General features: G+C 36.8%; 1 protein-coding gene across 3 annotated transcripts in view; it reads left to right on the top strand.

Annotated features, from left to right (window-relative positions):
• grid1a (glutamate receptor, ionotropic, delta 1a) overlaps positions 1–27,969 on the top strand; it is a 221,555-nt gene that overhangs the window by 188,775 nt on the left and 4,811 nt on the right. For all 3 annotated transcript variants that reach the window (XM_017433071.3, XM_025009280.2, XM_017433081.3), the window contains 8 exons: positions 1,602–1,763; positions 2,500–2,619; positions 14,123–14,224; positions 15,748–15,945; positions 16,357–16,684; positions 18,830–18,968; positions 23,300–23,495; positions 24,466–24,632. In XM_017433071.3, the coding sequence (XP_017288560.1) occupies positions 1,602–1,763; positions 2,500–2,619; positions 14,123–14,224; positions 15,748–15,945; positions 16,357–16,684; positions 18,830–18,968; positions 23,300–23,495; positions 24,466–24,632 (1,412 nt within the window). The remainder of the gene's footprint in view (positions 1–1,601; positions 1,764–2,499; positions 2,620–14,122; positions 14,225–15,747; positions 15,946–16,356; positions 16,685–18,829; positions 18,969–23,299; positions 23,496–24,465; positions 24,633–27,969) is intronic.

Below are 27,969 nucleotides of genomic sequence, written 5' to 3'. Positions count from 1 at the left end.
CTGCACAAATTAGCTGATTATGTATGCAACTAAAAGGTATATTAAGCTCCAAGATAATTATGAAAGACGTATATCCCCATGAATATAAATGGGGTACCATTGGCAGGACAGGATAAGTTGTTGTTTTAATCTAAGGATATATATATATATATATATATATATATATATATATATAGAATTAATGATCAAGTCTATTAGAACCTGAATTTCAAGTAAGTTTAAAAGAAACCATAAGCTTAACTAATTCTTCTGTAGTGGAATATTTGACCTAGTTTGAAACAAACTGAATGATTTGTTTCAGATTTCTCTCTTTTTAAGCAGCGAGCCCACTGCAGAGTGATCGTGACAAAGGAGGTTAACAAAAAAATAAACTAATATGTTGTACAGATGTGTTATCCGACAAAGTCATTCTCTTCTTTCAGTCTTCAAAGTAACCTTGTTCAATCTGTCATTTATTACTCAAAGAGTTTAGGGTGCCTTCTTACACCTCTCAGACTATTGTTTGGCTCAATCCATCTGGAGTGCAATAGCTGTGTTCCCCACGGCACTACTGAAATGTTCATTTTCCTTTTATCCATACTATGGACAGATGGCAAAACCATGTGGCGTGTGCTCCCACAATCCTCAATTATTCACATGAAAGGGGGTTAAATATCAGGTAATGGCAGTAAAAGCATTAATCAGAACAATTAAACATTTAAAAAGATGCCAGCGCTTTCGTGCTCTAATCTCCTTTACGATCCAGGAGCTGTGATGTGACTTCACACATTCCAAACAAATGAACAAGTGAACTGAACCTCACCTGGGTTTAGCTACTGACTCAATGGCCTTGAGGGAAGTGAAGCTGATTTGGAGTATTTCTTACCACTGAGCAGCTTGGGGCGGAAGTCTTCAACACGTTGTGAACTGAATGCCTGGAGTAGCAGGCAAAACTGTTCCTGTGGATAGTTTTCTGTGGGAAGTTTTGACTAGGCCTGACCCAGAATACCTGTCAAATCGATTGTCACACCATGACACAACAGTGGTGAATGCGTTGGGACAGGATGCACTGCGGCTGAGGTGGAGAATGTGGGGCATTTTGCAGTCATGAAATAAATTAAACGGAGGAATTTTGAACCAGATGTGACTGCATTTATATAACACCATTATGAGGTTTGCCGTTTGCTAATTATGATGTTCAAAATATTTCCCCACCAGGTAGATATAGTCCATCACTGTTGAGGAAAAGAAATATGCAGGGTTTTTTTTTAATCTAAAAATGTGAACAGTCATAAAGAAGGAAAGGAGCTGGGTCTCTTGAAAAGAAATGTCACAAAAAGAAAAATCTTCCCACCAACTTCCACATGAAGAGACAAGATTTATTCATCCCTGACAATTTTTCACAATCCAACTACACAGACTGCAGCCAGACTGAAAGATGAGTGCTGCTGTGTCTCTGCTTCACTCACATGGGTCCCCCATAGGGCTATGTCATATTTTCCAGAGCCTGAGGACTTTTATTGTTTTTCTTTGTTGTATTTTTTTTTTATTTGTTTGCTGGGCTGTTGCAAAAAAAATTGAAGAATAAAATCCTTAAAGGTGCATATTTTCCTCTCCAACAGGTGTCCAATCTCTATCTGTATGACAGTGTTTTGATGCTGGCCAACGCCTTCTATAGGAAACTGGAAGACAGGAAGTGGCACAGTATGGCTAGCCTTAATTGCATGAGGAAGTCCACAAAGCCATGGAATGGAGGATGGTCGATGCTGGACACCATTCAAAAGGTTTGAGTTTTGTTATTATTACTTTCTTAATTCAGCTGCTGCTTTGTTACTTTGTAAAAAGTGATATATGATAGTTTCTATAAATGCATGTGAAAAGCAATAACAGGTAAAAAAATAAGTTGCGTAATTCAGTCATTAGGAAACTTAGATGAACTATGATCCTTGCTGGAGACCTAAATTCAGTGGTTTTTAAAAAGCTCTGAAAAAATGATTATTAAATGTGATCTCCACTGGCATCAGGATGGATTCATGGCAGTTTCCGGGCTTTGATCTTGTTATACTTATGTGGCCCTCTCAGTTCTTTCATTGAAATAAGCCTCAAATACAAGAGAGTGGTCATCCATTTTAATCTGATAATGGAATTTTTCATTGTGGCATGAAGTCATGCTGGTTTAATTTCCTTTGACAAAGGATGCCTTAGTGAGGCACAAAGAAACAACAAAGCAGGACTAGCACAGTGATGATCATCCTGTTGTGCTGGTGTTATACAAAACAAATGCAATCCGTTTTAAAATGCTTTGAATATTTAGTTTCAGTTGTTTCAAAGTGTACCAATGTAGTTTATACCAAGATTGAAAAACTCACAAAGATTTTAAAGATCTTCAACAAAACAGAGCATTTTCATTTCATTTTTTTTTTAAATAATTGCTATTGCACAACCCTAAATTGAGTTTCTGGCTATAAAAGTACATGAATAAAGAAATCCTTTGCCACTTTTGTGCTGTTATTGCTACAGGGGCGAATCAGTGGCCTGACAGGACTGATGGACTTCCGCGCTGAAGGCTCCAACTCACATGTACAGTTTGAGATTCTTGGGACAAGCTACAGCGAGACATTTGGGAAAGATGTGAAAAGGGTCAGTTTGCTTTTTTAAAACATATTCACAATTTTTTTACGCCATTTTTTTACATTTTGCTTCCAAGAGGCCAACGTGGTCTTGATCAATAGTTCTTCAGGCTTTCTGAAGGTCTTTCCAAGTCAACCCCCCCCCCATCTTTTTCACTCAGTTTGAGCCCAGTGCCTGACCATACAGCTCATCTCCTCTAACTAGTTTTCAGCCTGACACTTCCTGTTTTGTCCCCCACTTTTCCACTTTCCTCATTTTTCACTGCACAGTACGCTGCCAAAGTCCAGTACAAAGATTGGACAGAAAATGAGAGGGGGGGGGGCAGGGGGTAGGGAGTGAAGTAGCCAAAGCAAAACTTTGAGAGGCCTTCAGAGAGCACAGAGAACTTTTGAACAAGGTTGCATTATATGATTACACAAAAGTCTGACTCTTTGGAAGCAAAGTGAAAGGAAATTAAATGTGGTTTAAAACTTTTGCACATTGTATCGTTCTCCTTTCAGTAGATCAGAATTATTATAAATGTTAGTTAGTATAATGTTTTCAATGACATAATGCCATAACTTTATTTTCATAAAGAGTGACTGTGCTGTCTAAATTTTATACAGTAGCCATCAGACTGGAAATCAGTCAGTTTGAGTTTCTTTGTAAAAGTTCATTCTGAAAGCTTTTAGAGCTAGATTCAATTTTGAGATTAATCATATAGTTGCCTATTCTGTAGGTGCTGAAGAAACAGCAGGAGCTGCAGAACCACAACCTAATAGGTTCTGTAGACAGTCTTGACGTGACAACCTAACTGTCTTAAAATAAAAGTGAAATTAAATGATTTCTCAATAGCCCATGCTCCCTTCTGCAAATAATGTAAATTTAGTTATTCAGTACCTGCTCTTCAAAACAGGGGCCTTGCAGTTTTATTCCTTCTTTCTTTACTCATCCAGACCTGCTGTCAGGTATATTAGGCACAAATCGAATTTGTCTTATTACCAGAGAGGAACAAAGACCTGCCAGGCAAGGTCAGTTTTTCTCAAATATTTCAATTTTTGGACAAGAGGTAATCCTAAATCAGTTCCAGTGACATTCTTCAGGTTCCTTGCTTTTACCTCCTTCTAAATGCTTTACTGCTTGCAAAGAAAAACAGTACTTTAATCACCACCCATTGTTCTCACAATGATCATCATTTATCACTGAGGTATCAGGTTTTCAAGTGTCCTCTACTGAAGCTCATGAATTTTACAAACTTGATATATTTTTTTTTCCTTAATCCCTTTGATTGTTATAACCAAAGGTTAAAAATCTGGCTACATTTGATGTAATTTGGCAAAAAAAAAAAAAAAACACTTTCATGCCTGTTCATGTTTGATCTCAGGTCATCTAATGAGCACAGACATGCACAACTTTTACTAAAATTTGAGCAGCCTGTTTGAGTGGACTGTGGATTCTTTCCTGGGAAACACATTTGATCTTTGAGTGCTGCGGAGCTGAAGTGAGAGATTGAGAGCATTATTTGTGCACTTCTCTCCCAGCCACAATCTGTCGCTTTCTGTCCTGATTCAGTCAGCGACTTCTTGCAGAATGAAGAATCATTTGGTTTCTCAGTAATCTATGTGGAGCAGAACTGACCAGAAGCAGTAATGAAGATTTAATCACCACTCAGCCCAACTGAAACCATGAATCACATTTATAATAATGTGACCATTAGCAAGAAAGATACAAAGATACCTAAAAACTTAAACACACATTCTCGTCCGTGAGGAAACCTAAACTTTGCAAACACCGAAGACTCTCTCGCATATGCTGATAAGCACGCATAGAACCAAGACATGCAGCTAGGTAAACAGAACAGGAGCCAGAGAGCATATCAACATGTGATTGCATGTTTCTCTAAACTATCAGAGGTAGAAGGGGTCAGCAAGGCCAGATAATGGTCTGCCAAGTGCACTCAGGTTCTGTTGTTTATTACCAGGTATATGTCTGGGCACTGCTAGGGGGACCATAAAAAGTGCAAAAACAAGCACAAATGTTTGTAACTATCCTTTTATTTTCTCTGTAGTATATATACACCCTAGTTCTTGCCCAACATTACATTGAAATGATTACTGCCACTGAAAGAAACATCACTTCTCTGAAGTAGTTCTTGTGTTTCTGTGAGTGGGGCGTAGCAGTGATCCCATGTTGTGCTGCACCTGCCAAACCCCTCAGAGCCGACCTCATTGGTCCAAAACTTTTAGATTTTCTTCTCCTCTTCAATCCTCCTCTCCTGTGTGGTCGCACCTTCTACTCTCCCCTAACCTTTTACTCTCATTTTTCAGCCCTGCTTTCCTTCCTCTCCATCATCATTTATCTGCATTCAGTCCATTTTCTTCCCAGCCTGATGGCTCTTAGATGAGGCGTCTTTCTGGTTAGAAACTGTAATGAAGACTGAAATACTATTTCCAGAATGGCTACTGTGAGATTTCTCCACCATCCACTGCTGATGCAGAGTGATCGATGCTGTTGTTGTTGTTGTTTTGGTTTCCCGGTTTGCTTTTATTGATGTGTCAGCTCGTCTCTGAGCAGATATTCCTAATGACTTCCAGCTTACATGGAGCTCTCATGGAGAAAAGTCAATTCATTTAAATGTAATTGTTCCTACTAGCCAAGCATCTTGCATGCATCATGCAGCAGTTACTTCTCAAATATATCCTCCATAGTAATGCATCATTATAGTAATAAAAATCAAATTTCTAACAGAGAGCCTTAAAAATATTACCCCAAATCTGTGCAGAATGTCTGATTGATTGAAGTCTAAGTTATTCTTGCTCAATTTTTTGGTGCAATGTGTGTTAAATTATATTCGTGAGTGTGATATTTGGTCCAATGTTCTACACATGTGCCTAATGAGTAGCTGTCTGAACCATAGCACTGTGACATTGTGCTTAGGTAGAAAGTGAAATTCCAATGAAAATGACCAGAATGCTATTTGCTTCAGACATAGAAATTTTTTTGTAAAATGAAATGTGATACCCTGCTCTGATTGGTCTGCTCCATCAAAATAAATGAGCACCGACCATCAACTAGCATTAACTGTTACCTGATGTCAGATAGCGCTGGCAAAATCTTATCCTTTTTCACCTTATTTTTGAGTTTGGTTTCATTCTATTTCCTTTCCAATACAGACTGTGTTCAGGTTTCCCCGGTTATTCACAATAATTATAATGTGTATTTGAATGTGATAAAGTCAACAACAGGAAGAACAACACACCTGTTTTGCTATTTTTAGGAACAGGTCAGAAGTTTATTTGGAATGCTTTGGGAGTGTGTGAAAAACTGCCAGCTAAAACCGCCATCACAACATAGTTCCACCACCTTTACATTGTCTTGTTTTAGGAAATGTCTTTTTAAACCGTGTAAAAGAGACTAAAATTAGCTTGACTAATTTAAAAATGTTGGCCTGGGCACCATCAGCTCTACTGGAATTAAAAATTATAGATAGCATGTTTTTTGTTGTTGTTGTTTTTTATTTAATTACATACAAAAGTTGTTTTCTTCCCTGAGTGCCAGACAGATCAACATTCTGGCTAAAATTTGTTTGAATGCCAATTTCCCTATTCACGTTAATCTGGCACCTCTGGTTGCTACATCCTTGTCAGATTTAATAACACACCAGAACAGCCACATCAACCCTGCTTTTGTTGCCAACACTGGCCTTAAAATGATCTGCAACAGTCAATCTAGAGATCAAACCAAACCCCTACTGAAACTGCCATCTCTGTTATCCATGTATTGACCACAGCCAAGTGTACTGGCACTTCCTTATATAAGCCACAAGGTTATGACAAAATTTTCTTATTGGCCATCATCACCCTTCAAGTAGTAATTGCTGATGATAATGGATGTGGGTTTCCCCACAAGCTTCAATGTGCCACGTTGTATGTTGCATCCAAAATAAGGCAGAAGTTGATAGGCGCTGTGTTTATCCCACTGCTCAAACCAATTTGTCACTGACTCATAAAGCAGAAATGACATTAAATATTCTCTAAAGGGCATCTCTCTCTTGCCAACAATAGATCTGCAGGGGGCTGATGGGAGTGTTGATCCAACAATTAATTTGCAAAGCACCGAGAAGGCAGGCTTTTATAAACCCACTCTCTAGCCCCCACTGGGTTTAAAAAAAAACACCCCTTAGCTGCTTGGAATCTCCTCCACAGGTGCGGGGAGCATAAAAGAAACCAGTGTTTTATTTATTGCCACTCATTTGTACTCTATTATTGGTACAAATATTGTGCTGTAATAATACCCTTCTATAAAGTAATAAACACATATTTTATTATTGTTCCAATTAAGCTCTTCAGACAGTGCCACACACATTCTGCATCATAAATTCCTCAGTTAACATTGACAAACAGGAAAAAAAAAACAAGGCTAAAAGCTCTTTTAAGTGAGTCAAGTTGTACTGCCATAGACACATAAATCCCATTGGCATTATATTTTTAAGACAGAAATTATTACAAGGTAAATTTATATTGCTCAACTATTATTGAATGTAAATTGCCTTTACTCCAGTTTCTGAATCAGACAGGAAACATTTAACTGGCCCTACTCCTCTATGCTGCCACACTACAATAGATAAAGTAAATCTTCTCGAAAGTCAAAAATAATTGGATGAAAAGTGAATGATATTTCTCTACACCCCTAATGTATTCTTTTTCATGTGCTCCCATCCATCATAATAACAATGCTAGGCTAATGTTACCAACCTTCCAGCTGCTGAATTGATTTTAAATGCACAGTCATCCACAGTACCTGCTCTCTGTTGCTCTCTTTTCATGGGGTTGAATAAATAATATATATATATATTTATATTTTCCAGCCTAAAGTTAAAAACAGATTCTGTACTTTAAAAATAACTTGCAGTTTTCTATTTTACACAAAATGTTTAGATCCATTGGATTAGCCCATCTCTTCTGTTGGATGCAGTGAGAGAATTATTGCAAAAACAAATAGAAGTACTCGTAGAGCGCAAACCACCATCATGTGATGTCATCAATGATGTAATCACTGTATGTTGAGGAACTCGGAGCGCAAGCCTCTGCCAAGGCCATAGGGTCATAAAAAGATTGTAGGATCTTGATCGTGATCCCAATCGCCACTGAAATTTAATCATTTGTTCTTTGTGACACCCTCAACATTTCCTGAAAATTTCATTAAAATTTGTTCATTACTTTTTGACTAATCTTGTGCACAGTCAAAAACAAACGCTTCCAAAATCATATACCTTCTTGGCAAAGGTCAGTAAAGATGAGACCATGGTTTGTGTACTGGACTGCCTTATCCAATATTCAGTGTCACTTCTTCGAAATACATCTGTTATGAAAAGCAAAACTTTACACAGTAAGTACATGTTCATGTACTTTAGTCCTTTATCTAGTAAAAAAGTGAAGTCCATCTCATTCGCTCTCCTTGTTTCTTTTGCTTTTTATTCATTCGCGTCTCCTACCAACCTTTTTTTTTTCTCAATCTGTGTCTGAAATAATTTTATAGAGTGAATCCCACCTCGTGTTGCTGATTAGAGTTTAGAGTGATAGAGTGGCACCCTGTCTGCCAATCTGATCTCCAATGTACACAAACAGATAACATGTCTTTTTTTTCCCTTGACTAATTTAAACAGCCAGCTGATTTTGCACAGCGCTTCTGCTGATTAGAGATAACGCAAGTAGTATCATTTCAGCTTTTTTTCCATTTAGGATGGAGATAAAGAGGCACGTAAAAATAAGTGTGTATTGTGTGTACTTGTACAGAAAGGTTAGTTGTGTTTTTGTGGAGACGGTTTAAAGGTTAAGCAGTTTTGATTTAAATTGTTTTTGTTTATTTTTATCTGACTGTCTTTTAAATGCTCATGCAGCAAAGATAAAATTATAATTTTGCCAAAGAAAAATTCAAACCTATAGTAAAGTACTATTTATCAGTGGATACATTTTAGCTGATGAACATAAAATGCATGTGTTTTGCACTAAACCATATAGGATGGTTTTGTTCCTTCAATGGTTTATTTTCCCACAGAGTTTATTAGAAGTTTTCAATTAGTCTTTCATCTTTTTTTTTTTAAATTTGTTTCCAACTAATTGTCTTGCAGTTCTTGTTGCAAAAAACATCCCAAAAAAAGAGCAACAATATATTTAATTGCAATGATATGCTACATCACTGCTTGGTAACTTCTAACATCTTTTGAAAACTTTGGCCAAATGCTTTATTTTTTGTTTTATCAGATCAACTGATTTTTGCTTGTTTTGATCCGAGTCAATCAGGTGCCTTTAGGGAAAACTCCCTTCAGGCTGCCATGGGTCTTTGTGAGGATCAGCATTTGGCTGGCCTCCTAACATCCTGCTTGGTTGAAAGCTGCATTTCATAGTGAGATTTTATTTTTTTTATCTTGGCAAAGGACTTTTGAATCTCTGTCATACTGAGCATTGGTTTATCCTTTACTTCTCTGACCAAAATTTGAATCACTCATTTTGACCGGGAAATCTGCTGATCGTTCCAAACATCCACAAACTTGGAATGATGGAGGCTTTGTGGTGTTTTCATGCTCTTACAAAGCTGCAGATTTTTCAAAATGATTCTGCCATTTGCCTAGTCTAGTCATTTGCAAAAAATAATCTTTTGGCCACAATTAAATAAATAAAAGTAGCAGAAATAAAGCTGCATACTTTTAGCGAACGTGACAGAAATACTGAACAGTAAAGTTAGTATCTCACTGGTTTGTGACGGTTTAAGACTAATTGGTGCATCTGTTGAAGACTCAAAACTGCAAAACAATTGAGAGAAAATAGGCAAATTTTTAGTTGCAGTCTCACTGAATTATGAGTCTTTGCAACATAGCAACCAGAGAAATGTAGCTGTGTTTTGAGAAGACTATTTTTGAAAAATCATGGCCTATTGTTGTGTACAAGGCTTTCAAAACTGTATTCCAAGCTGAGCGCATTTTTTTGTTGCCCATCTTCGCCCACTTCACTCTCCTCAACCTGCTTTGTACCCACCTTGGAAACTGCCATCAGGGTTGTTGTTTAACTTACTGCTGGTGAGCTTCTCAGTTTGAAATGAAGATTGTCAGATTTGGATAAGTTACTTTGAAAAGAATCATCAGTGTGGTGTTGAGACCTGAACATTTATGGCTGGAGTCTAGGATGGTTTTTGTCATAAAAAGTGGTCTTGTGTAGGTGTCAAACTGCAACTCTAGTGCTTTAGAATTTACTGAAACTAAATTGAGAATTGTTTGAGACTGGTTGAGACAAAAACTCTATTTTGATAGAAGATTTAGTGCAAAGGTTTTTGAGGATTTTCAAAATTTCAAATGACAAGACTACAAAACTTTGTGATTCAGTAAAGGAAATTGGAAACCCCCCCATGAATGTTTCAAGACATTTGGGAGATTCCCTCAAAAATCCCATATCCCATATGAACAGTCTTAGCCCAGTGAGATAAAAAGAAAAAAAAATAGGGTTTTACGCTTAAGTTTTCTAAATAAAAAAACAAAATGCTGAACATAAAGTACCCTATTTTATACACTGTTTCCACTTCCTAAATTTTCTAAAATGACTAGATCATGTATCCATGGTCTGAAGAATGTGTAAAACTTACACATTTTTACTAAACTTCCTTAAAGAAAAAAAAAAAAATTATTAAGGACTTTTGATTAAAAACCTTACCAATTAATTTTTCAACTGATGCTCTGTATAGCCTGTTATTTTTTTCGTATGAATCATGCTATTAGTTATAGTTTTTATTTTTTATTTGCCTGTATGAAATACATGCCAAAATCAACCTTGGGCTCCTGAGGATTTTGTTACTGCTGTCTGCTTTTGCGTCACATTTTGTTCACACCTTCTTGCTTGGGGACACACTATATCAGCAGGCAATTACTGTACAGTGTGCTATACGTTAAACGCTCTCACACATTCACAGGCACCCACCGTCATGTCAGCGCTGTTTGTAAGTCAGACAAAGAAATTCGGCTCAATGAGAAGCTCACTAGCATAAAGAGCTTGTCAATAGGTAAGCACTTGACACTCTGAATTAGCAGGAAAGAAAAGAGCAGCAGAATAGCCGCAACTAGTCTAAACTGTGCCACTGTGTGTATAATGACCCTTTTTTTTTTTAAAATGGCTCCACAATAAAGAATGAAGTGCTTTCTCTAAGACTTGTAGTAGCTCCTGTAATTGGAATAATTGTGGTGCAGAGAAAACCCCAGCTATTTGACTTCCATCCCTTTTATTGTTCTCAGATGGTCACTGGGCTTCTCAACGGTCCATATCAGATTATCATTTAAATTTATGGATTACCACTATCTTAACAGAAGAAACTTTTTTTCCCCACACAATCGGTACTGAAGGTCCAGTGTTATCCATGTCTTGCTTAAATGCAGGTGGTTTGACTTTGCTCTATTTATTGTTCGTGACCTTCCTAGTGGCATGCTTGTGGGCAAAGCTCTGTGAAGTAGAAGTGCTCTTCTTTAGTGTTCTTCAGTTTACAGAGCGAGGATTGCTCAGTGTTCTTTTTTTTTTTTTCCACAGAGGACAAAACTGCTCATGGAGAAAATAGCCCCCTCTGAGCCAAGCAATGCAGACTGACATTTTGTCCCCGTGCACACATGAAAACACAAACACACAACCCAGTCATATGGACAGATGAGCAAAGTGATTAGCAGCACTTAAGTTTAAATAGGAAAAAAAAAAACGTAAAGACCTAAGCAGATACGGCACAGTTCCTTACAAGCAGAGGTGAGAAACGATTGACAGCTGTTTTCCCAGGGACAAACCTTGAACCATGTTTAAGGATGTTGTGAATCTATATCCTGATCTGCAATATCTTCACCTTTCAAGTAACAGGCATTAGTGTCAAATCCCACAAGGCAAAGTCACACATCTTGTTTCAACTCTATCCTTTAGGCGTGTGAGTTGTTTGGCAGCTCTCAAAGATCTAACAGCATCCTGAGTGGGGGTCAACATAATGTTTTGACACATCAGAGCATATCAGCACAAATGAATAGGCTGAAATGATGAAGTTAATATTGTGAGTTGCATTCAAACAATTGTGCTTATATCCCAACTGGGGCTCAGTCACATTTCTTTTTACTTTCTTGCAGCTTGTTAAGTTGTTAATCCTACATATAGTACTGGTTTGTCCGGTTCAACACAATGTTCTGCTCTGCTTGTACTTGTAATATTTATTTGCTTTTTTCATTATGATGCAAATCAAATCCGGTCTAAGTACCAATTTGTTGCAGGAGTTTGTCACAGCAGTCCGCTATATGTCACTTTTGTTTACACTTTTCTGTTTGAGGACCTGAAAAAAAAAAGAAAAGCCTAATATGCTACATATAGTCCTGAAAGGCAAATAAATCTGATCTCTATAAAGGTGACATCAGCCCAAAGCTTAAATAAACAGAAGGCACCATTCATGAGTGAAAACCTACAGGGGAAAATACTGACTACGTTCGCCCACACAAGCAGGTGGGTTGGAAGGAAGAGTCACTTCATCACTTAATTAATCAGCTCACAGAGAAGAATATACGTCCCAATAAACTCTATTAAGACTCCACAGATGAGTTGTGAAAAACAAACTAACCAATAATGAAATCTTCTTCTGATGTTTTTTTTTTTTTCCCAGCGTTTGATTGTTTCACATAGTTCCATCTTGTTCACAGTTAAATTCCTTTGTTACTGCCTCTTGTATCAGGATTAATTATATTCTCTGTTGTATAGAAGTTTGTAATTTCATGACTGATCAGCAACACAAATATATTTGTTCAGATTTTTTCTCAATCTAGGCTCCATCAAGATAAAACATGAAAAAACCCCACTTATTTTAAAATAACACTGTCAATGATTTGCTTTTGGGATGTTTTCAGGTTTAACCTAAATGATTATGCCTAATCAGCTAAGAGAAGAAATCAAAAGAGGGCTTATAAGTTCAACACTCTGATTATGAGTTTTTCTATTTCTCTTATGTGTAGGACTTATTATTTTGAAACCAGCATTAGAGTAAACACTACAGTCTCAGAGTAGAAAACACTGTAAAGTGTTTACCTTAGAGTCAACCTTTTCAGTTGAATGTAATCTGCAACTGCATCACTAGATGGCACTAAATTTCACAAAATAGATTTTGAGTTCAGTATTACACAAAGAATAAATTAGTGGTGATAACAAAAAATGTTTACAAATATGCAAATAGAACATTTATGCAGGTGAAAAATCTATTATTATTATTGAATGTTGAATTATTTCCAAAATGAGAAGCCAAACTAAAGAGTACATTTATCTGTATATTGAATATCAATTTGCCATTTTGTATTGTTTTTAACTCAAGAACTTTTAAGCTTTTTTGTTTGTTTTTGTTTGCATTGTAGTTTTTTGTGTAGAAAATTATCTAGGGGTTTTGTTGTGGCCAGGAAGGCCTGTGGTTTGACCTTGGGCCACGAGTCTCGTTCTGTCAGCTCAAATCAAAGGCCACTTTAAATGATGTGTCAGATCCTTGAGAATCCTTGTCCTGCTAGCAGCACTGATTAAAAATTTACGAAACATCAGCCTCACAACCTGAGACAAACCTTCAAAGGTTGACCACGTGGAACGAAAGGTTTAAAACTAAAAGTTTGTTTAGATTCAAGAAACAAACTCGAAGGGACGTCTCATGCTCATCAGATTTGATTTTGCGAGACAGTTTCACATGGTGAGCTGAAAGTCTACTTAAAGCTGTGGTTATTGACTACTTAAAGGAACAGTCTGGTCAGTTTTGAAGTTATGTCCTGTTGAATAGCTATAAATAGTATCTTATCAGTCATGTTGTCAATCACAGAACACGGAGAATGAAGAAAAAGGGCAAAAGTCTTCCCCCAGTCTAATGGCCAAGTAAATGAGATCCCTTTTTATAAAATTTTGAAGGTTAGCGTGAAAGAACACCACATTAGCTAATATTAAACCTCTGCCCTTTTGCATCATACGGTTTGTTTGGTTTGTTACAGTTTCCTCAACCGAGCAGCATCCGTGTTACTAAGTGAATGTGTGTGTCAAGCACAGACTGTAAATGTCACTAAAGGTACTAACTACTGACAACTGTTTGACAGAACACCACTTCAGAAATAACCAGACCATCCTCCTAAGCTCTATACCCAGCAATTTAATCACAGTGACTTGTGAAAAGTGTTTAGGGTTACTTACAAAATGTCTCAAAAAGTGTCAGCATTCTGGAAAAGAATTTTAAATAGAGGGCTCTGATAACATTATATTGTCAAATTCAGATGTACACAAAAACCTGGACCACTTATGGCTGACTATCGTACAACCAGGTAAAGAAATAGAAGATAATTGAGGGTGATTACTTTAAGTATAAGTCTTCATTCCATCCTGCTTAGTACTGAATTTTTTTAATGCGTATGCGATACATTTATATACCAGAAGCTTGGCATCTTAACATTTTTATTTCCTAACTGTGTTTCTCCACTTGTTTTTGTTTGTTTTGTTTTTTTCCTTCTCCCCATTAGTTGGCATCTTGGGACTCCACTCGTGGCTTGAACGGTAGCCTGAAGGAGAATCGGATAGAGAGTGGCATGCAGGGAGTGACACTCAAGATTGTAACATTACTGGTAAGTTGTGGGAGACTGCTGAATCTATTAACACTTCGACCTGAGTAGGCAATTATTTTAGTAACAAGACAAACAGCAGTAGAGTAGTAAGGCAAACATTTTAAAACATCAGGTTACATTAGGTTTCTCACTGTCAGGGAACTGTAGCTTGTTTTAATTAAACAGACATTGAATGCTGTTTTACTATGCTTTTACATAGGCAAAATCACTTCAGTTGAAATACATTTATACTCCAGAAAGCTGTCTTTTATTCTATTTTACTTTTGGTTTTTCAGGTGCTGACATTAGGCATCCTTGCTGTCTGTTTCAGGATTTCTAGCAGTTTGAGAGAAACCGAATGCCAATGTAAAAAAAAAACTGTAAAACAAAACTGTCCCCAAATGTATGAACATAAAAATGAACAAAGATCAGAAATTTTTGCTCCAAATATATGATCATGAACAATGAAAACAAGCTTTTTTTTAATGAAAGTGTGATATTTAATACATTATTAATGTCTAGCCTTTTTGAATATGAATAGCATCTGTGAAAGCAACAGTCTTGCATACTCTAACTTCAAAGAAAAAAGAAGCAAGAAGGCCAATGAAAAATTCCTTTTGGACAGCCACGCCAGGCAAACAGTTCTTTTTAATCCTTTCAGGTAGCAGTTGAATATTGAAACGCAAAATATTTCATACATTTAAAACATTGAGTTAGAAAATTATCAGTGACATTGAGGGCAGTACATTGACATGTTTTGCTGTTCTGCTACAAATATGAAGACAAATAGTGTGCGAGACATCAGTTTTCTATTCCAAACAGGAAAATTACCCTCGCTCTGTCCTTTAATGCATCAGAAAGTCATTAAAAAAGCAGTCCTACACTGCAGCAACGTTTCTGGAACAAAATCCCCCATCCTCTGCCTCACGTCTCCTCCTTTTCATTTTTCCTCCTCTTCACAGATGATTTACCTTCACCATATTTATTCACATAAGTTCTGCTCAGCTCTCTCCTGGCAGTGTCACTTAATCAAGTCATTTGCCCCTGCCCACTTTAACACCTCCCTCCTCTCCCATGTCCCTCTGCCCCATCTTCCTCAGCTTCCCCACCTATTCAATTCTGCCCTGACACTTTCAACTCATAAAGAGGAACTATGGGTGGGAGCAATAAATTTAGAATGGCAATTTTCACATTGATGAACCATAGCAGTTGCCATGGCGCCATGTGTTACGGGTCAAGAGTTGCTAGGGAAACTATTTTATTAAGATGAAGTTTAACGTCGATCATAGTGGAGCTCTTTATAAAGGGGTCTTAAAATGACTGAGCATGACCTTGCTTTAGTTGTCAGTGTCGCCATGAGAATATTTAGGAACATGTTGATCAATGATGTGTCTGAGATTGAATATATTCTTTTAAAATTTTAAATCTTAAACTCTGCTTTAGCAAAACTCAATTAGCTCAATTTACATTTTTCTTTTCTGTTGCCATGTGTGTAACATTATCTGCAATTAATTTAAACCCAACTAAAACTGTCATTCAAACAGGAAGAACCTTTTGTGATGGTGGCAGAAAACATTCTGGGTCAACCCAAAAGATATAAAGGTTTTTCAATCGACGTCTTGGACGCCCTTGCTAAGATCCTGGGCTTTAAGTATGACATCTACCAAGTTGGTGATGGGAAGTATGGCTCAGTCCTGCCTAATGGATCCTGGAATGGCATGATTGGGGAACTCATCGCAAAGGTTGGTGTTTTAGTTTAGTTTTTGTACGGGAATCAATGGCAATATTTGATTTTAATTTTTTTTGTTTACAGATTCAGGCTGTAATGTGTTGTTTAAAAAGATAGCCTAATTAAAAGCCCTAATGAGATTAAAAATATTTCACACCAATCGTGTCTCTAACTGCAAAACACTTTCTTCTAGAGGGTGGCATCCAGTTTGAAAGAATTTTCAGAGCAATTTTATATCTACTAAATGAAGTCCAGCACTGAAATTAATTCATTATTGCTAGATGCACAAATACCCCAAATTGCCAAAATAAAATATATATACTGTCAAATTACTGGAAGTTTTTTACATTATGCTATTTTGATGCTGAATAACTATTTAAGGATTAAACCTTTTCTGTGTATAAAGAATTGTGTCTCTTCACAGAGAGCTGACTTGGCCGTATCAGCCATCACCATCACGCCGGAGCGTGAGAGTGTGGTCGATTTCAGTAAACGCTACCTGGATTACTCTGTGGGAATCTTGATGCACAAGTCAGAGGAAAAGATCAACATTTTTTCCTTGCTGGCACCATTTGACCTGGCCGTGTGGGCATGCATTGCTGCAGCCATCCCAGTGGTGGGCATCATGATCTTCCTGCTGAGGCGTATTCAGGCAGTGCGATGCCACAACAATACAGGTCATCCACCACCTTCTGCCTCCACTTCACTTCAGAGCGCTATCTGGATTGTCTACGGTGCTTTTGTGCAACAAGGTGGGTGGCAGACAATCACAAATCATGCATATTGTTCCTGAGAGATACAAAGCGAGACTGTTTTCCATTCAAACAGCTCATTTTCTAGACTCCTGCTACCGAGTACTAATCCTGCAGTTGGTAAATATGAAACCATTTATGAAGCAGATCAAAAAGTGAAGTAGAAACACTGACAATTTGACAAGCTGCTGTATGAATGCAACTTATCAAGTCAAATGTAATTTCATTAGCAACTGACTGCAATATTTCTGCTGAAAATCATCTTGTCATGGTGAAGTTGAGTTTTGTCAAATCAAATAACCTCCCAGACTGCTGCCACTGCAAACATAAAAAAGATAAAAAGTTACAACGAAGTGAAAGACATATTGTGGATGTCACTATGCAACAAATGCTGATTCAGTAGATCGTAAATTTCTTACACAACGCCCACTTTAGCATTTTTTTTAAAGGTGCCCTTCTCAAGGAGAATGCCCCATCTTTAGGTTTGATTTAGATCCATGTGTGTCTGTTTGGAACAAATGACTACTTCAGCAACTGATGTTAAAGCCTGAACCGCATCTATCACAGGCTGGCACACTGCCTGTGAACCTTTTTTTAACCCAACATCCACTTTATTTCAAGAGAAGCTAAATTTATGCCATTTCTTTCCCCCACCCCCACCCCCCACTCATTTCTGGCTCATGTTCAACGCTGCCATTTTTTTGTTTTGTTCTTTTTTTTTTTTTTTTTCCTTGAGAAAGACATAGGTCACTTTGATATGAATCTGACTGCTGAAGCTATGTGTGCCATTGTCAGAGTGCATAAACTTGGCAGCCAAATACCCCAATGAGTTCATAATGATATGCCAAAACTTGTTTGGTTTTTGTTGCATGTTCGTTGCAAAATAGGCTATCCACCCCCAGACACAGTACCTTTCATCACTGCCTTTTTCTAACAGGGACTGATCTTTTGTTCCATAAGGAGGTCAGGCAGAGGTAGGAAATAATCCAAACTGTCCAAGGGAACGGAAGGAAATAACGTTTTCATTATGATTAAAGAGTCCAATCAATTTGTTTCATAGATGAAAGAGAGTACACCACCGAGGACTACTGCAGTAAGGGTAGATTCAGCAGACTCACAAAATACACATTTTGCATTCAATGACCTTAAATAAAAAATCTGTCTAAGCCACATCTAATAAAAATGACTGATGCTGGAGTGCTATACATCTGACAAGACCTTCAGCTTTTTTTTATTTTTTATTTTTCCTCCCAAAGCTTTCCTGGGGGTTCAGCTGTGCTGATTGTGACACTTTCAGACAAATATGTTTTTATCACATTTCGTATTCTTGAATCTTTCAGATTATATTTTTGTGGCTTTCCTGTTCAGTGTTAAAATTTAGGCTGACATTTCTCTCATTCATCATGATCTGTCTCTGTATTTTTTGCAGACAAGTTAGTATGATAAAGAAACATGATGACAGCAGCATAAATGTGACAAACCAGCCTTTTGATGTCAAAGAAAATAAGGAATAGATGTGAGAACGAGGACATTTCCTAGGTTTTGCATTCTCTCAAAAGTTTAAAATGTGTAATAAAAGTTGAGGATATGCAAATCATATTATGTAATGGGATTAAAATGCATAAATTCTTAGAAAAATAAAAGTATAAAAGTTTAAAAGTTGCACTGAAGAATTCTGCGTAAACAGCCAGGTCTTTAACTTAATTTAAATAAACTTTACTAAATATGACCTTTTAAATAATTCAAAATTAAAATGATTCAGTAAAGAAATGAGTCACCATAGTTTTTTATTATTTTGCTTTGTTTTTTCATTTTTCACATTTTTGTACTTCACTGTGTCGGTCATTGTTCATTTGGTGTTTATTATAAATGAAGTATTAGAATTTTTATTTTGTCAATAAAAAAGAATCTGGAAAATATGTTGAAATTAAGTAGTTTTGGAATTGTTACTGTTTTTATGTTTAAAACAAATATAAGTGCAGAAGCCAAAAAATATATATATGTATAGTTATGAATTTTTCAGTGTCTGAAAAATCAAAAATTAATGTTTTGTTTCCCCATCCCTGATTTGATGCCGTACAACAGATTGTAAAGATGCTGACGTTTGCATCTGTGTGCAGCTTTTGACTCTCTCCACCTTCACAGGCAGCGACTCCATCCTGGGCTCGGTGGCTCTGCGTATTGTCATGGGCAGCTGGTGGCTTTTCACCCTCATCGTGTGTTCGTCCTACACAGCAAACCTGGCTGCCTACCTCACCGTGTCACGCATGGACAACGCAGTCCGGTAAAACATTTTCTTTTCCCTATCACGTTGTAAAGAATCAAACAAATTCCTATTTAAAGAGTTTGCACACTTTTATATAAGCCTTGTGCGCATAAATCCTTTGTGGATCTTGCACGGTACATCTAACCTTAGTGTTATTATTGACTGGACATTCCTGTTTTGTGTGAATTGATTTCTTGACACTGTATGCATGCATTTTCTTTTCCAATACTTTAACTACTCCTTCAGCAGCTCTGGTTAAAGAACAATTTGTGAGCCCTGCTCATCTCTCTATGGTGTTTCTCTCATTTTTGACCTGCTTGCTTAACAACTTGCATGTCCTCACTCTAAATGCTATTTGTCAGTGAATCCAATTTGGTGTGATGTCTCTCCCTAAAGAATGGACAGAAAAGCATTTGATTGCATTGCTTCTGTCTTCTGTTAAACAAATAAGCACACAGGGACGTGTCGGTAGACGAGGTGAATGCTAAGAAGCAAAGAGCTCACCTATGAAGCGATTTAGTCTGGCTGTGTGGGCGTTTATGTTTTCAATGGGAATTACAGTCTTCTTTTTTTTGTGGTACATTTGGTACAGTTTAAGAGACAAAACCTGATGTCAAATGACTCTATTTAGGTCTTAGTGGGAGATGATTGGTACATTGTGAACGATTCTCAAATTGGAACATTAAAAACATGCAAGTACAACATGTAATCTGCTGTTCTCACTCGCAAAGTTTAAAGTGGTTAGTATTGCTACAAGTGGGGCTTTTTTGGGTGTATTTCAGTGCAGAACAGGACTGTGCACTATAATGCTAAACAACCTAAAATTATATCCAACCTATCAAGCATGATTAAGAGAGAGAATATTCCAATTATGTTCTTCAGTGATTTTCTAACATGCATTCAACTTTTTAAGTTTTGCATAACAGAAATGCACTAAAATAGGCTGAATGAAACCAATAAACTGGCTTTGGGTTTGAGGAGAAAAAAAATATGAAGGCAAGGATGGGGAGGAAATGCCTCACATCTGACCTAATGGCAAATTTTTGTTGTGTTTATTTTTTTTTCTCTCTCTCTCAAAGAAAGCAACTGTCATTTAAAGTTACTCTTTAAGGCCATCTGCCTTTTAATCTGTCTAGAATACCAAAAAATCTATTTGACACGATGGAGTCGGTCTTTAAAACACGCTTGTACTTTGTCACAGCTCTGCCGTCCCTCATTTAGCCTGTAATTGCCTAAAATATCACTCCAAAAAATGGTATATTTTTGAAACAGCTAAAAAGGCTTTTAGGTGTAAAAACAGAATAACGTAAAAAATTCAAAGTTTTGTCCATGGGGGAGATCTTGCGGCATTTTGAAAAATTTCTAAGACACCAAATAAAGGTCAAGTGGAATGCCAATTTTCCTTTGAGGGTAGCTGCTGGGTTTGCATAACCATTGACTAAAGGACAGTAGGTAGAGGACATTTCCACACAACTACTGCTGCCTTTCTTGTTCTGCAAAACTTTGTGTATTGTTGGCTTGGTAAGAAAGGGCATCTTCATTATGGATGCATAGTTAAAGGACTTTTTTGTCCAAAGTCAAGGAGACAGCAACTCAGGCAGAACCAGTAAAAAAAATACAATTAAGATAGTTCATTCATAAGATGCAAAAATTGTGGGGTTGGAAGTTTTGTCTTTGGTTCATGAAATCCCCAAGAAGAATCCAAAATGTATTAATAAATGCACCATACTTCCCAACAGTATGCTCATGTTTTAGTTTTGTTATGAATTAATCATGCTTAGACAAGTATGGAAACCTCTATTAATTAAATGCCCTTTTCATGCTGACAAAATCAGATATTAACCTAAGTTTTTGTTATCTTTGATGACCAAAGTTCAAAAATTACTCTGCAGTGCCTCAGAAAAGTGCTGGATATCCTATAAAATGTACAAAGCTGAAAAGGTCTTTGATGCTTTGTGTTTGACATCAATATTGCAAGTTTCTAAACCCGATGTCTAGACCTTGGACTTGATCAAACCTGATTTTTAAAGCTCAAATGGAGCCAAGTATTGTTCAGAACAACAATAAAAGTCAAGGTAATATAATTCTTGAAGAAATCCACTTTCTTCCTCAGCTGAAGTATAGATGTAGATATGATCCTGAACTGCTGCGAGCCATTTTATTTTCACTATAAAATCTTCATACTCTTATTTTAGAGCATTTTTGTGTTCATGCCTATTAGTTTTTAGTGTTGGATTGCATGATACATAAATGTGCTTTAATGAGGGACAAAAAACTAAATGTTACTGAAGTATGTTTTCACATTGTAGGTCTTTGAGCACTACATAGATAGTTCCTATTTGTTTATGATCTGTTAAATGGTTTTATATAACTTCTATATTTTAAACAGTCACAATTTTGTTTATTCTGCAAGTATGTAAAACAAATCTCACTTTCTCCTCCTTAACAAGCATAAAAAAGACCTTCAGAGTAAATAACTTGTGCTTCTGATACTAATTAGATGAACGCTGACTGAACTCTTGTTTTTACTGTTAATTGTCACTGCTCTCTATTTATAAAAAACTCATACAGTATAAACAAGGCTTACAGAGAAGCTATACATTTAATGTCTCTGGTTTTAACAAGAACATCTTAGAATAAATTGGCAACATGTACACAACATGTCGTGTTGATAAGAATGTTTTTTCATGTGTACCTCTTTAACAATCAACAGCAACACAGGGAAGAGAGGAAATCATGTAATTGTATAGATGTCAGAAGTTGTTTGTATTTCAAACATGGTTCAGCCATTAAGCGTAATGAATAGGGCAGAGTTCCATCTCTGTGTATTGATTTGAAAAGAAATGTGTGTTTCGGGGCTTTAAGATAACATTAAACAAGAAAAAGCTCTTAAAATGGGCAGCAGATGTCTCCAGCACACACAGTATATAGTATCTATTAACTTGGGACTGTTGCTCAATATTAATTTGTCAGTGGTTTAAGTTTTGCACTTTTTGCTGGCAGCAAAATCCAAAACTTTGCTTTTGGCAAATGGTCTTAGAATTATGTCTCTAAAATCTGTTTATTCCAGATCACCGTGAATATATGAGTGTTTATTTCCAATCTATACTTTTACAACGAACAAGAAGTCACGGTTGGCCTTTCAATTATGTTTTTGCCATTGTTTGTAAAGTATCTCATGACAAACTTTCTGCAATTTTCCCTGGATGTTCATCTACAGCTGATTAAATCTGGGATTCAATTCAATTCAAGATGGCTGCCATCACAAAGCAATATTGGCAAATGCAAAAATGGCTATATTTCAGCCAAATTTACAGATATTGAGACAGAGTGTCTTTACCAACACATACTCTGAGCACTATACATTGTGTGACATCTTTAACTGTTTACTCTTTTGGTGTCAACCCAAAATAAGTTGGTCACCACAGCTAATCTACCTTAACAAAACCAAAAATGGCTACAACTCTTAATTTCACATATAATGAGTGACAGCTTGGTGTGGTAGTAGCTAAAATTCATACCCAACAAATAGTCTGAGTGTAAACTGATTACCAGACATCCTAACTTTTGGAGTCAACCCAATTTAAGTTGGTCACCTCAACTAACTGACCTTTGCAAACACAAAAAATGGCTGGAACTCAGTCAGATTTACAGGTATTGAGCTAAAATTTAATTTGTTAGTAGCTGTAGAGACTTGTCAACACGTCTCACAGGATGGCATGAAACGGTGTAAAATGTTATTTACAAGGTTTGACCAAACTGGGTATAGTGCTATCCACATCATAAGCCTTTTTAATATTGTGACATTGGAGTTTACTTTAATGGCAATGTACACAGTTTTGACACGTAAGCTGAATCTGCTGCAAGTACAATATTGTAAAAAACTGTATTTAAATCAAGAAAGAGGTTTGAAATATTTGTAAAAAGAAAATATAGTTCTGCTCAGATTTATGAAGGTTGATTCAACACCCTGATCCTGCTATTTTTTTTCTCTGACTCATGACAAACTGTTGGTGCCGATAATATTGGGGAAAGAGGAGTAGAGCTATTAAAATTAGGAGCAACTAGCAGCCACTAGAGCTAATTTAGATGATAAAGAGCCCTGCACATTAGTGATTTTCTCCAAAGTCTATCAGACAAAAGAGGGGATAATTTGAAGTCTGATTGGTTGTAGTTAACCAAGAGGAATTTGAAAAAGTGAAAACAAATTTTGCTTAAAGTCAAAACAAGAAGTAGAGCATTTTCTGGAATGTTGTTGAGTTTCGTGAGGTAGAGAATGACAAATTCCTAGTTATAATAAAAAAGAAATATCTAAAGGTTGTTGTTTGTTTGTTTTTCTTTGAATGAAGGTCATTCCAGGACCTGGCCAAACAGGTGGACTTTGCCTACGGGACGGTGAGGGACTCCGCTGTGTATGAATTTTTCCGCGCCAAAGGCACCAACCCTCTGGAGCAGGACAGCACATTCGCTGAGCTCTGGAAGATCATCAACAAGAACAACGGCTTTGAGAACTCTGTCTCAAGCCCATCGGAGGGCATTAGGAAGGTTTGTGTTGGTTACTTTTAACTCTGTACATAATGTTTCCGAAAAATAACACTAGTAGAGTGCAGTCTTCTGCAAAATAATTTTTTTTTCTGAAACGCTTTTTGTGCTCTAATTGGTCGGATCCTGTAGCCTGATTAGACACCACCTACCAGTTCATATAAGCTCTGCTGAAATGTCAGTGTGTGTTTCAAGCTGGACAAGTTATTAGCACTTTTTTAAATATCTTATTGCAAATAAGATATTTAAATATGATATGAATCAAATAAGATTCATTGTTTGGCTATATACTAATAAGTGGCATGATGCAAACTGTTCCGACTTCAGTTTGAAAGCAATGTTTTCAGGATGGGTTAGTTCACTATTTGAAAAAAAAAAAAAGTGAAAGTGGCCGTTTCATTATCAGTTCTATTGAAGATGTGAAGACAAAAAGTCAAAGCTATAATGCAGCTGTGGTTACTCTGCATGATTGTCTCTAACAATACGTTACAAACAGACGAAGTTGAAAATGTGTGAAATAATTTTCGTCATCTTGGCAAAAGCATTTAATAGTGTGACTGCTGTTCTGAGTTGACCGAATGAGAAAAAAAGTTGATTTCTGTGAAAATATTTGGCTTTGCAGTTTGTTTTACTGATTGCTTTCCTCCCTGAGGGGAACAAAAAAAAAAGAATCTCGTACATGACTACCGAAACTAGAGCATTGATTCTGGAAGTAAAAAAAAAAGCCATTTGCTAATACAATTAATTATAGAATGGCAGGTAGTTATTATACAGTATTTTTTATGAATTCGATTTGCAGTGTACCTAGTTTAAACTGTCAAATTTGGCTGTCTGAGTAGAACAAAACTAAAATTCTGGCTGTCAAAAGAGTTTGCATTCAAGCTGTGCCGCTCTGCAGTAAACATGTCTTTATGTAACTGTTATATGTCCCTGTTTTTGTGTGGGTGTTGTGGAAACTGTTTCAAATTTCCAGGCAAAGCGAGAATCGTACGCCTTTCTATGGGACATGGCGGTGGTGGAGTATGCTGCTTTAACAGACGATGACTGCATGCTCACTATAGCAGGAAACAGCATGAGCACCAGAGGCTATGGCATGGCCCTACAGCACGGCAGTCCCTACAGAGACCTTTTCTCCCAGAAGTATGTATACTGGTGTTAATGAAAAATCAATCAAAACTGTACATACAACCAAGAGTAAAGAAACCATGTTGTGTTGTGATTTGAAAATACAGTGCTGTGAAGAGTTTATTCGCCCCCTTACATATTTCTTCTGTTTTCGATCATCAAATAAACGTTAATATTAACAAAGATAGCCTGAGTAAATAGAAAACATAGTTTTTAAATGATTCTATTTAATAAAAGAAAAGAACCATCTAAATCAACCTAATAACACCCTTGGCAGTGATAACTGGCAGTCTTTCACAAGGCTGTGGAGGAATTCTTTCTGCTGTGCTTCAAATCATTGTCCTGCTGCAGAAGTGTTTTTGTCCGTTTTTGCCCTTCGTCTTTCTTATTGTTGAATCATGAACTCTGATCTTAACGGAGGCGAGTGAGGCCTGAAGGGCTTTAGTTGTTGTTCTGAGTTTTTGGGGTTTTTGACCTCCTGGATGAGTCATAATGCACTTTTAGAGTAATTTTGGTCGTCCAGACAGCCACTCCTGGGAAAGTTAACTACTGTTCTATATTTTCTTCATTTCTGGATAATAACACTGCTTAGGTGCTTTCTTGATTCTACAGGTCTGGCAGCAATCAGGGTGTGGCTAGTGAAACTAAACTCAACTTTCTAAAAAAAAATAAAATAAAATCACTTACCAAGGTGGGCATTTACTTTTTGCACATAGGAACAGGTTGGTTTTCTTTTGTATTTATTCAGATAATCTTGGTCTAATATTCAAATAAAGGCAGCAGATGTTAGAGCTGTCGCCTCACAGTGACAAAGTTGGAGGTTCACCTCCTGGCCTTTCTGGGTGGAGTTTGCATGCACATGTGGGTTTTCTCTGGGTAGTCCAGTTTCTTACCATAGTCCAAAAACATGCATGTTCGATTATTCGGTAACTAAACTGTCCATAGGTGAGAGGATGTTTGTCTCATTTGTCCCTACGTGTCCCTGTGATGGACTTGCGGCCTGTCCAGGGTGTCCCCTGCCTCTCGCACAGTGACTGCTGGAGATGAGCATCAGCTCCCCTGTGAAGCAGAAAGGAGAAAGCATGATATTAAAATGTTACAAACAAGCAAAAACAGAAGTAATGTGTAAGGAGAAAAAAACTTCTTCACAACACTGTAATCTAGCCCATGAATCATTTAAAACCACCATTTGTTTCCTTCTTGCAATTGTAAATTTATCAGTTTAAGTACTATACTGGTGTCAGTTGCTAAAATCATGGGATACACCATAACCTGAAAGAGTAATCTGATCATATTTGGACAGTCTAGTTACTTTATAATAAATTTGTTTTATGTCGAGTTAAAATCAAAAGTCAACACCCCCACTTGTTGCCCATGTCAAACTAACCTCTAGTGTACATAGTTATTACCTCGCATTAATTATGCCTTTATCTAAATTTTGAATCTCATGGAAATTTCAGACCTTAGCTCTCAGCAAGCTTATTTAAGAAGAGATTTTGAGTAATAAAGTGCTAACTGTAAACTGCAATGAATGAAGTTCTTTTTGGAAAAAACAAAGTATATTGCAGAAGCTTTGTCTGGTGCCCCAGGTTTTGTAGATTTTGTGGACCAGCATGTGACTCTTCTCTACCTACTGAGGCAAAAACCATTGTAATTTGATGAGTAATATGTTGAAAATCAAAATGAAAAACAAAAATGCTGTCAGAAACGGCATCAAAACAACAACCTGTCTGATTCATATATGTTTTGAAGAAAAATCTGGCACTGAGTGTGCTACAACGCATAGAGAGGGAGCTATTTTTATTAGGCTACATTGTACAGCCTGTTTTACTCAGCCATTAGGAACAGAAATGGATGGCAAAAACAAGATGTTATCAGTGTTTGAGAGATGCCTTTTGTAGTCAGCGTTATATGATGTTGACTAATGATTAGAATGAAGGTTCAGGTTTTCAGGACAAATGCATGAGCATGTAGATGGGACCACCAATCTTCCTTTAGCAAGACGACAACTAACACCTGAGACACAGCTGCATCGATAGATTCATAAGAAGATGTGAGCAGAATGCTAATAATTGTGATCACAACTGATTACTCAGGGCTTCTGTGAAGAGGGGAAAAAAAACTGAATCTGTATGCATAAGGGCAAATATGTTTATGCATTCTTTTATAAATCTTAGTTATGAAATTTCACACATACCTGATTCGCTTTCCCATTTTTATCCATGAAACAATGCAGACACTGCTGTCATATAATTCTTATTTACACTGCAAACAAACACATGGCAATAAGAACAGAAAAGCAGCACATTTCTCAAATAAGTCATACCCAACAAAAAGGTCCATGACAAAAAAAAACAAACAAAACACAGCAGTCATCCTCATCAATGACCACTATATCTAGTTGCAAGGATTTATACAGCAATTAAGTGTGTATAATTGAATATAAAGATAAGAAAATTGATCATTTTTTAAATTGATCATTTTTAAAAAGATGCCGTTTTTGCCTTTTTAATTTTTCATATTACTTTGAAGTGGAGCTGTGGAAAGGTATGAACAATTAATAACTTAACTGTAGTAGTTCTTTTTCTGTCAGTTTGGTCAAAATTAAACAGTTTTTTTCCAATCTGAGGCCACTCTGAGATATCTACCACAGATAAAATACTGTTTAAAATGGGTGTACACCTGGTACACTCCTTGTCCCTCCTTGAAAAACACAAGAAGGGACAAATGTTCTCACTGCACATTTTTTCTTTAAAAATACCAGCTTCTATATGGAACAGGACACACTGTATTTTGTGTGCTTGCATTTCATTTAGTATCATGAACAGTATAATAGTGAATAAATGAGTCAGGTAGCTGTGAAGTATTTCTGATTGTGCATTTTCCATTCTGAATAAATCTGCAGCTGGAGTAGTGGTGTATCTAACAATCACCTTTGAACAGAGTGACTGACTGCTTCACTTAGCTATTCCAGAGGAACACAGGGACTGTATAACCTGTGTTTGCACTCGGACATCATCACTCTCCTCCACAACATCTTTTCATCCTATTTTCTGAGCTCTAACAGGCTGACTGCAGTGTTTGATCATTTTTGTTGCAGTCCTTAAAGTTTGAAATTCATTACTCTTCAGGCTGGAATTGTTTCTCTTTGTCTTGTTTTTTCAAGAACTGGTCTTTTAGGTCTTGTTTACAATCAATCACAGTGTCTTGCACTGTACTGCTGTAAACTTAAAAACTGCAGTGTTTAATAGCACTTTACCCTCTATGGGTCTCTTTAATGATCTTACAGTCAATGCTAATAGATTACATTTGCAGTGGAGGTGGGGTTTCTCTTCATTAGATTTATGTAAGA

This window comes from Kryptolebias marmoratus, linkage group LG22, assembly GCF_001649575.2.
Source record: "Kryptolebias marmoratus isolate JLee-2015 linkage group LG22, ASM164957v2, whole genome shotgun sequence".
NCBI classification, from domain to species: Eukaryota; Metazoa; Chordata; class Actinopteri; order Cyprinodontiformes; family Rivulidae; genus Kryptolebias; species Kryptolebias marmoratus.
The sequence above is the reverse complement of the archived record's forward strand: the minus strand, read 5'-3'. Positions and strand labels throughout refer to the sequence as shown.